Source organism: Pseudopipra pipra, chromosome W (genome assembly GCF_036250125.1).
Source record: "Pseudopipra pipra isolate bDixPip1 chromosome W, bDixPip1.hap1, whole genome shotgun sequence".
Lineage (NCBI taxonomy): Eukaryota > Metazoa > Chordata > Aves > Passeriformes > Pipridae > Pseudopipra > Pseudopipra pipra.
This window is the reverse complement of record NC_087580.1, coordinates 19,371-36,282: the sequence shown is the minus strand read 5'-3', so window position 1 is coordinate 36,282 and position 16,912 is coordinate 19,371. Positions and strand designations below refer to the sequence as shown.

Below are 16,912 nucleotides of genomic sequence, written 5' to 3'. Positions count from 1 at the left end.
TGGGATAAAAAGGAACAAAAATGGGGAAAAAAAGAACAAAAATGGGGAAAAAATGACTGAAATTGGGACAAAAATGAACAAAAACTGGGACAAAAATGAACAAAAAATGGGGAGACCAAAAAAATGAACAAAGTGGAGGAAAAACGACCAAAAATGGGTAAAAAAGGAGCGAAATGAAGAAAATGAGGAAGAAAAAAGGGAAAATGGTAAAAAAAAGGAAATGAGGAAAATGGGGGGAAATGAAAAAAATGGGGGAAATGAAAAAAATGGGGGAAATGAAGGAAAAAATGGGGAAAATGAACAAAAAATTGGGAAAACTGAACAAAAAATTGGGAAAACTGAACGAAAAATTGGGAAAAATGAACGAAAAATTGGGAAAAATGAACGAAAAATTGGGAAAAATGAACGAAAAATTGGGAAAAATGAACAAAAATGGGGGAAATGACCCAAAAACGAGCAAAAAGTGGGCAAAGTGACCAAGACTGGAGCAAAAAAAGGGGGGAATGGACCCAAAGTGGGGGGAGGGGGTGGGAGGGGCCTCGGTGACAGCGGGGGAGGGGACGAAGGGCAGCTCTGAGGAGGAGGAGGATGAAGGTCAAGGGCTCTTCCATGGAGAGGAGGATGATGAAGGTCAAGGGCTCTTCCATCGTGATGATGATGAAGGTCAAGGGCTCTTCAGGAGGAGGATGAAGGCCAAGGGCTCTTCCACAGTGAGGATGATGAAGGTCAAGGGCTCTTCCATGATGATGATGAAGATCAAGACCAAAGGCTCTTCCATGATGATGAAGATGAAGGTCAAGGCCAAGGGCTCTTCCACGATGATGAAGGTCAAGGGCTCTTCCATGGAGAGGATGATGAAGGTCAAGGGCTCTTCCATCATGATGATGATGAAGGTCAAGGGCTCTTCAGGAGGAGGATGAAGGCCAAGGGCTCTCAGAAGACGATGATGAAGGTCAGGGACCTTCGAGGGTCGTGATGAAGGTCAAGGACTCTCTGAGGAGGATGAAGGCCAAGGGCTCTCTGAGGAGGATGAAGGCCAAGGGCTCTCCTGATGAAGGTCAATGACTCTCTGAGGAGGATGAAGATTAAAGACTCTCCTGATGAAGGCCAAGGGCTCTCTGAGGAGGAGGAAGGTGAAGATCAAGGGCTCTGAGGAGGATGAAGGCCAAGGACTCTCCTGATGAAGGCCAAGGGCTCCTCGAAGCTCTTCAAGGTGGAGGATGAAGCCCAAGAGCTTGAGGAGGATGATGAAGGTTGGGGACTCTTCATTGACCACGGTGAAGGTTGGGGACTCTCCATGAGGATGATGAAGGTTGAGGACTCTCCATTGACCATGATGAAGGTTGAGGACTCTCCAATGACTGTGGGGACTCTTCATTGACCATGATGAAGGTTGGGGACTCTCCATGAGAATGATGAAGGTTGAAGAATCTCCATGATGATGAAGAAGAGCAACGACTTGAAGATCATCATGACCAAGGTTGGGGACTCTCCAATGACTGTGGGGACTCTCCATTGACCATGGTGAAGGTTGGGGACTCTCCATGAGAATGATGAAGGTTGGGGACTCTCCATTGACTGTGGGGACTCTCCATTGACCAGGATGAAAGTTGGAGACCCTCCAATGACTGTGGGGACTCTCCATTGACCATGGTGAAGGTTGGGGACTCTCCCATGTCAGTGATGAACACTGGACATTCTCCATGATGATGAAGAAGAGCAAGGACTTGAGGATCATCATGACCAAGGTTGGGGACTCTCCAATGAAGGTTGGGGACTCTCCAATGACCATGATGAAGGTTGGGGACTCTTCAATGTCAAGGATGAACATTGAAGAATCTCCATGATGATGAAGAAGACCAAGGACTTGAAGATCATCATGATGAAGGTTGGGGACCCTCTAATGACCATGACCAAGGTTGGGGACTCTCCAATGACCATGACAAGGGTTGGGGACTCTCCAATGTCTGTGGGGACTCTCCAATGACCATGATGAAGGTTGGGGACTCTCCAATGACCGTGGTGAAGGTTGGGGACTCTCCAATGACCATGACCAAGGTTGGAGACTCTCCAATGACTGGGGACTCTCCACTGACCATGGTGAAGGTCAGAGACTCTCCAACGACTATGGGGACTCTCCAATGACTGGGGACTCTCTAATGTCCATGGTGAAGGTTGGGGACTCTCCAATGACTGGGGACTCTCCAATGTCCATGGTGAAGGTCGGGGACTCTCCAATGACTGTAGGGACTCTCCAATGTCCGTGGTGAAGGTTGGGGACTCTCCGCTGCCACCGAGGACGATGACGACAACGCTGGGGGACGCCGGCGCCGCCGGGGGGCCGCGTGGCGGCTCGGCGGCCCTCGGCTCCCCGGGACGACACACGAGGGGCTCCGTGACGACGACGACCACCCTCCTCAGGCCTCCTCTTCGGCCTCCTCGCCGAAATCCTCCTCCTCCTCGGCCGTGGCGTCCTGGTACTGCTGGTACTCGGAGACCAGGTCGTTCATGTTGCTCTCGGCCTCGGTGAACTCCATCTCGTCCATGCCCTCGCCCGTGTACCAGTGCAGGAAGGCCTTGCGGCGGAACATGGCCGTGAACTGCTCCGAGATGCGCTTGAAGAGCTCCTGGATGGCGGTGGAGTTGCCGATGAAGGTGACGGCCATCTTGAGGCCGCGGGGGGGGATGTCGCACACGGCCGTCTTGACGTTGTTGGGGATCCACTCCACGAAGTAGGAGCTGTTCTTGTTCTGCACGTTGAGCATCTGCTCGTCCACCTCCTTCATGGACATGCGGCCCCGGAAGACGGCGGCCACCGTCAGGTAGCGGCCGTGCCGCGGGTCGCAGGCCGCCATCATGTTCTTGGCGTCGAAGACCTGCTGGGTGAGCTCGGGCACGGTGAGGGCGCGGTACTGCTGGCTGCCCCGCGACGTCAGCGGGGCGAAGCCCGGCATGAAGAAGTGCAGGCGGGGGAAGGGCACCATGTTGACGGCCAGCTTGCGCAGGTCGGCGTTGAGCTGCCCGGGGAAGCGCAGGCAGGTGGTGACGCCGCTCATGGTGGCCGACACCAGGTGGTTGAGGTCGCCGTAGGTGGGCGTGGTCAGCTTGAGGGTGCGGAAGCAGATGTCGTAGAGCGCCTCGTTGTCGATGCAGTACGTCTCGTCCGTGTTCTCCACCAGCTGGTGCACCGACAGCGTGGCGTTGTAGGGCTCCACCACCGTGTCCGACACCTTGGGCGACGGCACCACCGAGAAGGTGTTCATGATGCGGTCGGGGTACTCCTCGCGGATCTTGGAGATCAGCAGGGTGCCCATGCCCGAGCCGGTGCCGCCGCCCAGCGAGTGGGTGAGCTGGAAGCCCTGCAGGCAGTCGCAGCTCTCGGCCTCCTTGCGCACCACGTCCAGCACCGAGTCCACCAGCTCCGCCCCCTCCGTGTAGTGACCCTTGGCCCAGTTGTTGCCGGCGCCGCTTTGGCCTGGGGAGGGGGGGGGAAGGGGGTCAACGGTGGGTTGGGGACTTCAAAGCACCTTCAAAGCATCTTTGGGGACCTTCAGAGCAATTTTAGAGAGCTTCAGACCAACCCTGGGGATGTTCAGACCAAGCTCAAGGAGCTTCACACCAACCTTGGGGACCTTCAAACCAAGCTTGGGGATCTTCAAACTGCTTTTGGGGACCTTCAGACCAACCCTGGGGACCTTCAAACCATCTCTGGAGACCTTTAAATTACTCTTGGGAACATCTGAACTATGGCTGGTGACCTTCAAACCAACCTCTGGGCCCTTCAGACCAACTTTGGGGACCTTCAAACCACTTTTGGGGAGCTTTGAATTACTTTTGGGAACATCTGAATTATGTCTGGGGACCTTCAAAGCACCTTTCAGGACCTTCAGACCAACCTTGAGGACCTTCAGACCAACCCTGGAGATCTTTAAACCAAGTTTGGGGACCTTCAGACCAACCTTAGAGACCTTCAGACCACCTTTAGAGGCCTTCAGACCAACTTTGGGGACCCTGAACCCACTTCTGGGGACCTTCAGACCAACCCTGCAGATCTTTAAACCAACCCTGGGGACCTTCAAACCAACCCTGGGGACCTTCAAACCAACCCTGGGGACCTTCAGACCAACCTTAGAGATTTTCATCCCAACTTTAGGGACTTTCAAACCAACCTTGGAGAACTTTAAACCAACTTTGGGGACCTTCAGACCAACCTTGGGGACCTTCAGACCAACCTTGGGGACCTTCAGACCAACCTTGGGGACCTTCAAACCAGTTCTGGGGACCTTCAGACCAACCTTGGGGACCTTCAAACCACCTTTGGAAAACTTCAGACCAATTTTAGAGACCCTGAGTCCACATACAGGGACCTTCAAACCAACCTTGGGGACCTTCACACCAACCTTGGGGACCTTCACACCAACTTTGGGGACCCTGAACCCACCTTTGGGGACCTTCAAACCAACCTTGGGGACCTTCAGACCAACCTTGGGGACCATAAAACCAACTTTGGGGACCTTCAGACCAACCCTGGAGATCTTTAAACCAAGCCTGAGGACCTTCAGACCAACCCTGGAGAACCTTCAAGTCAACCTCGAAGACCTTTCAAAGACTTTTGGGGACATTCAAACCTTTTTGGTGATCTTCAGACCAACCTTGGGGAACTTCAGATCAATTTTGGGGACCTCAAACCCCCTTTAGGGACCTCAAACCCACTTTGGGGACCTCAAACCCACTTTGGGGACCTCAAACCCACTTTGGGGACTTCAAACCCACTTTGGGATCTCAAACCCTCCTTGGGGACCTTAAACCCCATTTGGGGACCTCAAACCCACTTTGGGGACCTCAAACCAATTTTGGGGACCTCAAACCTTTTTTAGGGACCTCAAACCAACTTTGGGGACCTCAAACCCCCTTTGGGGATCTCAAACCCACTTTGGGGACCTCAAACCCACTTTTGGGACCTCAAACCTTTTTTAGGGACCTCAAACCAACTTTGAGGACCTCAAATCCACTTTGGGGAACTCAAACCCTCTTTGAGGACCTCAAAGCCCCTTTGTGGACCTCAAACCCACTTTGGGGACCTCAACCCCCCTTTGGGGACCTCAAACCCTTTTTAGGAACCTCAAACCCCTCCTTGGGCACCTGAAACCCTCTTTGGGGACCTCAAACCCTCTTTGAGGACCTCAAACCCCCCTTGGGGACCTCAAACCCTTTTTGGAGACCTCAAACCAACTTTGGGGACCTCAAACCCTCCTTGGGCACCTCAATCCCTCTTTGGGGACTTAAAACCCCCTTTAGGACCTCAAATCCTCTTTGGGGACCTCAAACTCTCCTTGAGGACCTCAAACCCACTTTGGGGACCTCAAACTCCCCTTTTGAGACCTCAAACCCTCTTTGGGGACCTCAAACCCCCCTTTGAGGACCTCAAACCCATTTTAGGGACCTCAAACTCCCCTTTTGAGACCTCAAAGCCTCCCTTGGGGACCTCAAACCCCCTTTAGGAACCTCAAACCCTCTTTGGGGACCTCAAACCTTTTTTTGGGACCTCAAACCCACTTTGGGGACCTCAAACCCTTTTTAGGGACCTCAAACCCTCCTTGGGCACCTCAAACCCCCTTTGGGGACCCCAAACCCTCTTTGGGGACCCCAAACCCTCTTTGGGGACCTCAAACCCCCTTTGGGGACCTCAAACCCACTTTGGTGACCTCAAACCCTCCTTGGGCACCTCAAACCCACTTTGGGACCTCAAACCCCCCTTGGGGACCTCAAACCCAATTTTGGGCACCTCAAACCCCCCTTTGGTGCCCCCAAACCCCCTTTGGTGCCCCCCAACCCCCTTTGGTGCCCCCCGAGGTGCCCCCGGGTGGCACTGACCGAAGACGAAGTTGTCGGGGCGGAAGATTTGGCCGAAGGGTCCGGAGCGAACGGAGTCCATGGTGCCGGGTTCCAGGTCCACCAGGATGGCCCTGGGCACGTATTTACCTCCTGGGGGGGCAGGGGGGCACCGGGGGCGTCACCGCGGGGTGGCGGGGACGGCCCGGCCCCGAAAGTACAGGGAAAAGGCAAAAAACCCCAAAAAACACCCCAAAATCACCCTAAAAACCCAAAAAACACCCCAAAATCACCCTAAAAACCAAAAAAATCACCCCGAATCATCCCAAAACCACACAGAATCACCCCAAAAAATCCCACCCCAAAATCAAGTGAAATTACCCCAAAACCAGCTGAAATCAACCTAAAACCACCCAGAATCACCCCAAAACCACCCGAAATTACCCTAAAAACCCCAAAAAAACACCCCAAAATCACCCCAAATCATCCCAAAACCAACAGAAATCAACCCAAAACCACCCAGAATCAGCCTGAAAACCCCAAAAAAACCAACCCCAAAGCAGCTGAAATTACCCCAAAACCACCGGAAATCAACCTAAAACCACCCAAAATCACCCCAAAACCACCTGAAAACCACCAAAATCACTTGAAATCACCCCAAAACCACCCAAAATTAGCCTAAAAACCCAAAAAACACCCCAAAATCACCCTAAAACCCAAAAAACCACCCCAAAATCACCCTAAAAACCCAAAAAAAACACCCCAAAATCACCCCAAATCCTCGCAAAGTCCCCCCAAATCTGCCCAAAATCACCCCAAACTCACCCTAAAAACCAAAAAACAAGCCCCAAAATCACCCTAAAAACCCCAAAAACCATCCCAAAATCACCCTAAAAACCCAAAAAAAACCACCTCAAAATCACCCCAAATCACCCTAAAACCCCAAAACCACCCCAAAATCACCCTAAAAACCCAAAAAAACACCCCAAAATCACCCTAAAAACCCAAAAAACCACCCCAAAATCACCCTAAAAACCCCAAAAAACGCCCAAAAAACACCCCAAAATCACCCTAAAAACCCAAAAAACCACCTCAAAATCACCCAAACTCACCCTAAAAACCCAAAAAACACCCCAAAATAACCCAAAATCACCCTAAAGACCAAAAAAACCACCCCAAAATCACCCAAAATCACCCTAAAAACCAAAAAAATCACCCCAAAATCACCCCAAATCACTCTAAAATCCAAAAAGCACCCCAAAATCACCCAAACTCACCCTAAAAACTAAAAAAACGCCCCAAAACACCCCAAAATCACCCTAAAACCCAAAAAAACCACCCCAAAATCACCCCAAATCACCCTAAAAACCAAAAAAACCACCCCAAAATCACCCCAAATCACCCTAAAAACCCCTAAAAACCCAAAAAGCCACCCCAAAATCACCCTAAAAACCCAAAAAATCACCCCAAATCATCCCAAAACCAACAGAAATCAACCCAAAACACCCCAAATCACCCCCAAAAAACCTGAAATCGCCCCCGAAAGCACCAAAATCACCCCCAAAACCACCTGAAATCAACTTAAACCCACCCCAATCACCAACACCCCAAATCACCCCAAATCCTCCCAAAATCCCCTCAAACCCACCCAAAATCCCCCCAAAAATCCCCAAATCCCATCAAATCCCCCCCAAATGAACCCAAATCCCCCCAAAATTCCCCCCAAAAATCCCCAAATCCTCCCAAAATCACAACCCACCCCAAATCAACCCAAAATCCCCCCAAAATCACCCGAAATTCCCCCAAAATCACCCCAAACCCACCCAAAATCACCCCAAATCCTCAAAAACCCACCCCAAACCCACCCAAAATCACCCCAAAAATCCCCAAATCCCATCAAATCCCCCCAAATTCCTCTAAAATGCCCCCAAAAATCCCCAAATCCTCCCAAAATCACAACAAACCCACCCAAAATCCCCCCAAATCCCATCAAATCCCCCAAATCAACTCAAATCCCTCCAAAATTCCCCCAAACCCACCCAAAATCCCCCCAAATCCTCCAAAAATCACCCCAAATTCCCCCAAACCCACCTAAAGTCCCCCCAAAAATCCCCCCAAACCCACCCAAAATCAACCCAAATCCCCCAAAAAATCCCCCAAATCCTCCCAAACACCCCCAAAATTCCCTCAAACCCTCTCAAAATCCCTCCAAATTCCCCCAAAATCCCCCCAAACCCACCCAAAATCCCCCCAAAATCAACCCCAAATCTCCTCAAAATCCCCCCAAAATCATCACAAATCCTCCAAAAATCCCCCCAAAAATCCCCCAAATCCCCCCAAAAATCCCCAAATCCCATCAAATCCCCCCCAAATGAACCCAAATCCCTCCAAAATTCCCCCCAAAAATCTCCCAAATTTCATCAAACCCACCCAAAATCCCCCCAAACCCACCCAAAATCACAACAAATCCCCCCAAACCCACCTAAAATCCCCCGAAAAAATCCCCCCAAACCCATCAAAAATCACCCCAAAAATCCCCAAATCCCATCAAATCCCCCCAAAAGGACCCCAAATCCCCCCCAAGTCCTCCAAAAATCAACCCCAAATCCCCCCAAACCCACCCAAAGTCTCCCCAAATCCCATCATATTTCCCCCAAAATCATCCCAAACCCACCCAAAATCGCCCCAAAAATCCCCAAATCACTCCAAAATCACAACAAACCAAAAATCCCCCCAAATCAACCCAAATCCACCCAAAATCAATCCAATTCCTCCCCAAATCACCCCATATCCCCCCAAAATAACCCCAAATCCATCCAAAGTCACCCGAAATTCCCCCAAAATCAACCCAAATCCCCCCAAACCCACCCAAAATCATCCCAAATGCTTTAAAATCACCCCAAAAATCCCAACCCCAAACCCGAAATCAACCCAAACCCACCCAAAATCACCCCAAACCCACCTAAAATCTACCCCAAATTACTCAAAAATCCCCCAAAATCCCCCCAAAAATCTCCCAAAACCCCCCAAATCGCATCAAGTCCCCCCACAATCCCCCCAAATCCTCCAAAAGCCACCCCAAACCCACCCAAAATCAACCCAAATTCCCCCCAAAATCCCAACAAAATCCCCCCAAAAGTCCCAAAATCCCCCCCAAAATCCCAACAAATCCCCCCAAAATGGCAGCAGAGGAGACAGAGAAGGGGGGGACAAAGTGACCCAGGACAGGGGGACACTGGGGTGACACTGGGGGGGTCAGGAGGGGAGGGGACCCAACGGGGGGTGGCAGGTGCCACCAAGTGCCACCAGATGCCACCAAGTGCCACCAGGTGCCACCTGAGGGGTCACAGATGACACCTGAGAGGAACCAGGTGGGGTGACAAGGACACACTGAGGGTGACACTGGGGTGACACTGAGGGGGTCAGGAGGGGAGGTGACCCCAAGGGGGGTGGCAGGTGCCACCAAGTGCCACCAGGTGCCACCGGAGGAGTCACTGATGACACCTGAGAGCAACCAGGTGCCACCACGGGGGTGACAAGGACACACTGAGGGTGACACTGGGGTGACACCGGGGGGGGGTCAGGAGGGGAGGGGACCCCAAGAGGGGGTGGTAGGTGCCACCAGGTGCCACCAAGTGCCATCAGGTGCCACCTCAGGGGTCACAGATGACACCTGAGAGGAACCAGGTGGGGTGACAAGGACACACTGAGGGTGACACTGGGATGACACTGGGGGGTGTCAGGAGGGGAGGGGACCCCAGGGAGGGTGGCAGGTGCCACCAAGTGCCACCAGGTGCCCCCCGGTGCCAGCTGTGGGGTCACAGGTGCCACCTGAGGAGTCACAGGTGACACCTGACAGGAACCAGGTGGGGTGACAAGGACACACTGAGGGTGACACTGGGGTGACACTGGGGGGGGTCAGGAGGGGAGGGGACCCCAAGGGGGGGTGGCAGGTGCCACCAAGTGCCACCAAGTGCCACCAGGTGCCACCTGAGAGATCACAGATGCCACCTGAGGGGTCACAGGTGACACCTGAGAGGAACCAGGTGGGGTGACAAGGACACAAAAGGTGACACTGGGGTGAAACTGGGGGTGTCAGGAGGGGAGGGGACCCCAAGGGGGGGTGGCAGGTGCCACCAAGTGCCACCAGGTGCCACCTGAGAGATCACAGATGCCACCTGAGGGGTCACAGGTGACACCTGAGAGGAACCAGGTGGGGTGACAAGGACACAAAAGGTGACACTGGGGTGACACTGGGGGGGGTCAGGAGGGGAGGGGACCCCAAGGGGGGGTGGCAGGTGCCACCAAGTGCCACCAGGTGCCCCCCAGTGCCAGCTGTGGGGTCACAGGTGCCACCTGAGGAGTCACAGGTGAGATGACAAGGACACACAAGGTGACCCTGGGGTGACACTGGGGGGTGTCAGGAGGGGAGGGGACCCCAAGGGGGGGGTGGCAGGTGCCCCCCAGTGCCCCCAGGTGCCCCCCGGTGCCAGCTGTGGGGTCACAGGTGCCACCTGAGAGGAACCAGGTGGGGTGACAAGGACACACTGAGGGTGACACAGGGGTGACACTGGGGGGGGTCAGGAGGGGAGGTGACCCCAAGAGGGGGTGGCAGGTGCCACCAAGTGCCACCAGGTGCCCCCTGGTGCCAGCTGTGGGGTCACAGGTGACACCTGAGGAGTCACAGGTGAGGTGACAAGGACACACTGAGGGTGACACTGTGGGTGACACTGGGGGGGTCAGGAGGGGAAGGGACCCCAAGGGGGGGTGGCAGGTGCCACCAAGTGCCACCAGGTGCCACCTGAGAGGTCACTGATGACACCTGAGGGGTCACAGGTGCCACCTGAGAGGAACCAGGTGGGGTGACAAGGACACAAAAGGTAACACTGGGGTGACACAGGGGGGTGCCAGGAGGGGAGGGGACCCCAAGGGGGGGTGGCAGGTGCCACCAAGTGCCCCCAGGTGCCATTAAGTGCCATCAGGTGCCACCTGAGAGGTCACTGATGCCACCTGAGAGGAACCAGGTGGGGTGACAAGGACACACTGAGGGTGACATAGGAGTGACACTGGGGGGGGTCAGGAGGGGAGGTGACCCCAAGAGGGGGTGGCAGGTGCCACCAAGTGCCACCAGGTGCCATCAAGTGCCACCAGGTGCCACCTGAGGGGTCACAGATGACACCTGAGAGGAACCAGGTGGGGTGACAAGGACACACTGAGGGTGACACTGGGGGGGTCAGGAGGGGAGGTGACCCCAAGGGGGGCTGGCTGGTGCCACCAAGTGCCACCAGGTGCCACCAGGTGCCATCAAGTGCCACCAGGCGCCACCTGAGAGGTCACTGATGACACCTGAGGGGTCACAGGTGACACCTGAGAGGAACCAGGTGGGGTGACAAGGACACAAAAGGTGACACTGAGTGTGACCTGGGGTGACACAGGGGGGTGCCAGGAGGGGAGGGGACCCCAAGGGGGGGTGGCAGGTGCCCCCTGGTGCCCCCAGGTGCCCCCCGGTGCCAGCTGTGGGGTCACAGGTGCCACCTGAGGAGTCACAGGTGAGGTGACAAGGACACACTGAGGGTGACCCTGGGGTGACACTGGGGGGGTCAGGAGGGGAGGGGACACCAAGGGGGGGTGGCAGGTGCCACCAAGTGCCACCAGGTGCCATCCAGGAGGTCACTGATGCCACCTGAGGGGTCACAGGTGACACCTGAGAGGAACCAGGTGGGGTGACAAGGACACAAAAGGTAACACTGGGGTGACACTGGGGGGTGCCAGGAGAGGAGGTGACCCCAAGGGGGGGTGGCAGGTGCCACCAAGTGCCACCAGGTGCCACCAGGTGCCAGCTGTGGGGTCACAGGTGCCACCTGAGGGGTCACAGGTGAACTGACAAGAACACACAAGGTGACACTGCGGTGACACTGGGGTGACACAGGGGGGGGTCAGGAGGGGAGGGGACCCCAAGGGAGGGTGGCAGGTGCCACCAAGTGCCACCAGGTGCCACCTGAGGGGTCACTGATGACACCTGAAGGGTCACAGGTGCCACCTGAGAGGAACCAGGTGGGGTGACAAGGACACACTGAGGGTGACACTGGGGTGACACTGGGGGGGTCAGGAGGGGAGGGGACCCCAAGAGGGGGTGGCAGGTGCCCCCCGGTGCCCCCCGGTGCCCCCCGGTGCCAGCTGTGCCCCCCAGACCCACCGGTGGCCTCGTTGTAGTAGACGCTGATCCTGTCGAGCTGCAGGTCGCTGTCCCCGTGGTAGGTGCCCGTGGGGTCGATGCCGTGCTCGTCGCTGATCACCTCCCAAAACTGGGGGGGGGAGGGGCAAGGGGAGGGGTCAGGGAGGCCACGCCCACCCAGCTGGGGGCAGGGAGGCCACGCCCACCCGGCCACGCCCAGCCCACGGGGAAAAACGGGGGGTTTGGGGGGTTTAAAGGGAGATTTAGGGGACTTAGGAGGGGGTGGGGGGCGGGGCTAAGGGGTGGGGGCGGGGCTAAGGGGTGGGGGGAGGGGTCACAGCCGTGTGGCCACGCCCACTTTAAACTAATGTGTTTATGGGGGGAGTTGGGGGAGAAACAGGAAGATTTTGGGGGGGAGAAAGGGGGGTTTGGGGGGAATTTGGGGGATTTTGGGGGAATTTGGGGGATTTTGGGGGGATTTTGGGGGATTTTGGAAAAAAAATTGGGGAAATTTGGGGGGAAATTTGAAAAATTTTTGGGATTTTAGGGGGAAATTTGGGGGATTTTGGAACAAAATTTGGGGAAATTTGGAGGATTTGAGGGGAAATTTGGGGGATTTGGGGGGAAATTTGGGGGATTTCAGGGGGAAACTTGGGAGAAATTGGGACAATTTTGGGGAACTTTGGGGGAACTTTAGAGAATTTGGGGCATTTTGGGGGGAAATTTGGGCAATTTGGGGGATTTTGGGGAGAAATTGGAGCAATTTGGGGGATTTTGGGGGAATTTCGGGAAATTTGGAGAAATTGGGGCAATTTGAGGGAAATTTGAGGAGAAATTTGGGTGAAATTTGGAGAATTTGGGGCATTTTGGGGGGAAATTTGGGAAAATTTGGGGCATTTTAGGGGACTTAGGGGAAAATTTGGATGAAATTGGGGCAATTTGGGGGATTTTGGGGGAAATTTTGGGGAGAAAGTGGGGTGAAATTTGGAGAAATTGGGGTAATTTGGGGGATTTGGGGGAAATTTGAGGAGAAATTGAGGCAATTTGGGTGAAATTGGGGGGAAATTCGAGGAAATTGGGGCAATTTGGGGGGAAATTTCAGGTGAAATTTGGAGAAATTGCAGCAATTTGGGGGGTTTTGGGTGAAATTTGGGGCCCTTTAAGAGGAATTCGGGGCGTGGCCAAGCCGAGGGTGGGCGGGGCTTGGGCAATGACATCATCAGGCTTCACCCCCGCCCTCCCAGGACGTGTTTTTGGGGGAAAAAATAAGAATTTGGGGCCTTTTGGGGGCGTGGCCAGGTTGGGGTGGGCGTGGCTTAAGGGAAGGGGGCGTGGCTTAAAGCGTAGGTTAACGTGGGGGCGTGGTTTGGCGAAGGGGGCGTGGTTTGGGAGCCGCGGAGGGGCGTGGCCAGAGAGGGGGCGTGGCTCCGCCCCTCAAAAAGGGCGGGAACGGGAAAAACGCGGCAAGAAAAGGTTTGATTTTAAAAATCACCCTCAAAAAGCGGCTTTTGGGGCCCAAAACGAGGTTTTGAAACGTGACTTTTTTTTTTTAAGCACAGAAATCCCGAAATTCGGCGGTTTGGGGGGAAAATGGGAGGGGGGAGGGCACAGAGTGAGGGGGAAATGGGGGGGAAAATGGGGATTTTGGGGCTGAGGGGGAGAAATGGGGGAAAAATGGTGATTTATGAGGGGGGAAATGGGTTAAAAACTGGTGATTTTGGGGCTGAGGGAGGGAATGGGTTTAAAAATGTTGATTTGGGGGAAAAAAGGGTGATTTTAGGATTTATGAGGGGGGAAATGGGTTAAAAATCGGTGATTTTGGGGTTGAGAAAAGGAATGGGTTTGAAAATGTTGATTTGGGGGAAAAAAGGGTGATTTTAGGATTTGTGACGGGAAAAAGGGGTTAAAAATCGGTGATTTTGGGGTTGAGAGAAGGAATGGGTTTAAAAATGTTGATTTGGGGGAAAAAAGGGTGATTTGAGGATTTGTGAGGGGGAAAATGGGTTAAAAATTGGTGATTTTGGGGCTGAGGGGGGGAATGGGTTTGAAAATGTTGATTTGGGGAAAAAAGGGTGATTTGAGGATTCATGAGGGGGAAAATGGGTTAAAAAATGTTAATTTGGGGTAAAAACCTTCAATTTGGGGGTTGATGAGGGAGAAATGGGGTAAAAAATGGCAGATTTGGGGTTGAGGGGAAATTTGGGTTGAAAATGTCAATTTTGGGCCGAGAGGAAGAAATGGGTTAAAAATTGGTGATTTGGGGTAAAAAATGGTAATTTTGGAACAAATAGGGGAAAAAAGGGTTAATAAATGGTAGGTTTGGGAAAAAAATTGGGTTAAAATGTCAATTTGAGTTAAAAACCTGCATTTTTGGGGACTAAAAACCTGCATTTTGGGGCCTCAGGAAGTTTGGAGGAAATAAAATTGAGAGTTTTGGTTAAAAATGTGATTTTTGGGGTAGAAAAATGGAATTTAGTGAGTAAAATGTGGATTATGGGGTGAAAAATGACATTTTGGGGCAGAAAAAGTGAGTTTTGGGGGTTTAAAAATTCGGGTTCGGGGCTAAAAATTGATTTTTGAGGGGGAGAAATTTTTCAATTGAAGCTGCTGAAAACCAGGGAGTTTTGAGGAGGAAAAGGGATTTTGGGGCTAAAAATGGCAATTTTGGCTCAAAAGTTTATTAGGGGGGTCGAAAAAATCTTAGTTTGGGGTTAAAAATTTGAGTTTTGGAGAAAAAAGGTTTTGGGTTGAGGCTGAAAATGTGGATTTTGAGGGCGGAAAACGCAGTTTGGAGACACAAAGAGGCGATTTTGAGGCTGAAAATGGCGGTTTTGGGGCAAAAATTGGCATTTCAGAATTAAAAATATTAATTTTAGGGTTAAAAAAATAACTTTAGGATTAAAAAAAATATTAAGTGAAATAAAAATGAGATTGAAGCCAAAAAAATGATATTTTAGTGTGAAAAATAGCGAATTCCGAGGCCTAAAACACCAAAATTTGGGCAAAACACCTGCAATTTATGTTAAAAAAACAATTTTGGGGGTGGAAAATGTTTGTTTTGCGGCAAAAATCGGTGATTTTGGGGTAAAAAAAAGCGGATTTGGGAGCACAAAGATCCGATTCTTCCCCGGGAACCTCCATTTTGGGGCTGGAAACCTCCATTTTGGGGGTGGAAACTCCCTGCGAGCTGCAAAACCCGCCGCTTTTCCCCCAAAATTCAATTTATGGCAGGAAAAACATTAAATTTGGGCCTAAAAAATGCGATTTGGGGTAAAAAAAACCGTTTAGGGGGATAAAAAAAAGCATTTTAGAGAACAAAGATGCTCAGCTGAGGCTCCCAACCTCCATTTTGAGGCGAAAAAAGCTGCAAAAAGCCGAATTTTAGCCCCCAAAAAGCCGCATCGGTGATAAAAATCATTATTTTAGGGTGAAAAATTAGTATTTTAAGGTTAAAATCCGTTTTTTTGGGGGGAGGGAAACGCCCCTTTGGGAGGTAAAAACACCCTGACGGGGAACAAAGCTGAGTCCGGGCTGAAAAATATCGATTTTTAGGCGTGAATTTTGTGATTCTGAGGCAAAAAATTCACAATTAAACGTTTAAAAATTTGCTACTTTCTTTCATAAAACCTAATTTTTAATAAAAGGCGGAAATGTCTTCATTTTGTGGAAAAAACATCTTATTTGGGGACTAAAAAAGCTCCTTTCCGAACAAAAAGTGGCGACGCGCCCCTTTCTGAGGCTTAAAAACGTTAAGTTGGGGCATTAAAACCCTTTATTTTTGGGTTAAACCCCACAATTTTCAGGTCTAAAACCACCACGGGCATCACGTCCCGTTTTGATTTAAAAAACCTTAATTTTGGGGCACATAACGAGGAAAAAAAAATCAAATATTTTCGCGCGAAAATATCCAATTTAGGGATGAAAATAAGTATATTACGGCCAAAAATATCTTTAATGTCTGGCGAAAACACCCGGTTTGGGGCATTAACAAGCAGCGTCCAAACGCCCAGATTAAGAAAATACGAAAAACTCCAGATATTAAATCAAATTAGGAGAAAATATTCGGATTTTGACGTTAAACCCTTTAATTTCTGGGGCTCCTCCGCCGCCATTTTGCCGCTTCCGCCGCCCTTTTTGGCGGCGGAAAAGCCGCGATTTTCGCCCAAAATCGGCGATTCGGGGCGAAAATCCCCCAAAAATACGCTTGAATGAAGTATAAAATTATAAATTTGCCGTTAAAAGCGGCGGTTTTGGGGCGATTTGGCGCCGTTTCGGGGCCGCCGCCCTCAGCCGCCATTTTGCGGCCGCGTGTGAGGGGGGGGGCGCTTTTCCCCCCCCGAAAACCCGCTTGAACCGCGGATTTGCCTCATTTTAACCCCGAAATCCTTTCATTCGCTGCCGCCTCTCCCCCCGCGAGGGGTTTTGGCGGCGGGGAAAGCGCCGATTTTGGGGTAAAATCGCCCCGTTTTGGTTCATCCTTTGTCTTGTGGCGTGAGGGGAGGAGGGGGGGAGCTCTTAAAGGGGCAACGCCGCGGCGGGAGGGGAGGAAGGTGGGGCCCACCCCGCGCGTCCCGCGCCCCCCGCGCTGACCTTGGCGCCGATCTGGTTGCCGCATTGGCCCGCCTGGATGTGCACGATCTCCCTCATGGTGGCTCTGGCGAGGGGAAGGGGGGGTGTCTCTGGGCCCGCCCGGGTCGCTGCCGAAGCGCCGCGAGGGAAGAAATAAAACTACTACAAAAAAAGGCGGCGCGGCCCCTTTAAGGCGGAGCTGAGGCGCGAAGGCGGCGGCGGCGGAAAATGGCGGCGGCCCCGGCCCCGCGCGGGCTCATATAGGACAAAGCCGCGGCTCCCATTGGCTGGCGACGCCCGCCCGCCGCGCGCCCATTGGTCGGCGCCCTCCTAACG

General features: G+C 52.6%; 2 protein-coding genes across 2 annotated transcripts in view; both read right to left on the bottom strand.

The window, feature by feature from the left end:
- The window catches only part of LOC135404761 (uncharacterized), a 257,462-nt gene extending 256,057 nt beyond the window's left edge, over positions 1 to 1,405 (bottom strand). Inside the window, exons 1-3 of the mRNA XM_064639498.1 lie at positions 1,165 to 1,405; positions 1,036 to 1,133; positions 115 to 630 (exon numbers count right to left, since the gene is read on the bottom strand). Of these exons, the coding sequence (XP_064495568.1) occupies positions 115 to 630; positions 1,036 to 1,133; positions 1,165 to 1,378 (828 nt within the window). The 5' untranslated portion in view covers positions 1,379 to 1,405. The remainder of the gene's footprint in view (positions 1 to 114; positions 631 to 1,035; positions 1,134 to 1,164) is intronic.
- Positions 1,406 to 2,175: 770 nt separating this feature from the next.
- On the bottom strand, positions 2,176 to 16,812 carry LOC135405763 (tubulin beta chain). Its single transcript, XM_064640347.1, has 4 exons — positions 16,598 to 16,812; positions 12,029 to 12,137; positions 5,875 to 5,985; positions 2,176 to 3,475 (listed from the first exon to the last, which is right to left on the bottom strand). Exons 1-4 carry the CDS (start codon positions 16,652 to 16,654, stop codon positions 2,418 to 2,420), a joined length of 1,335 nt encoding a protein of 444 aa, XP_064496417.1. The 5' UTR covers positions 16,655 to 16,812; the 3' UTR covers positions 2,176 to 2,417.
- Positions 16,813 to 16,912: the final 100 nt, after the last annotated feature.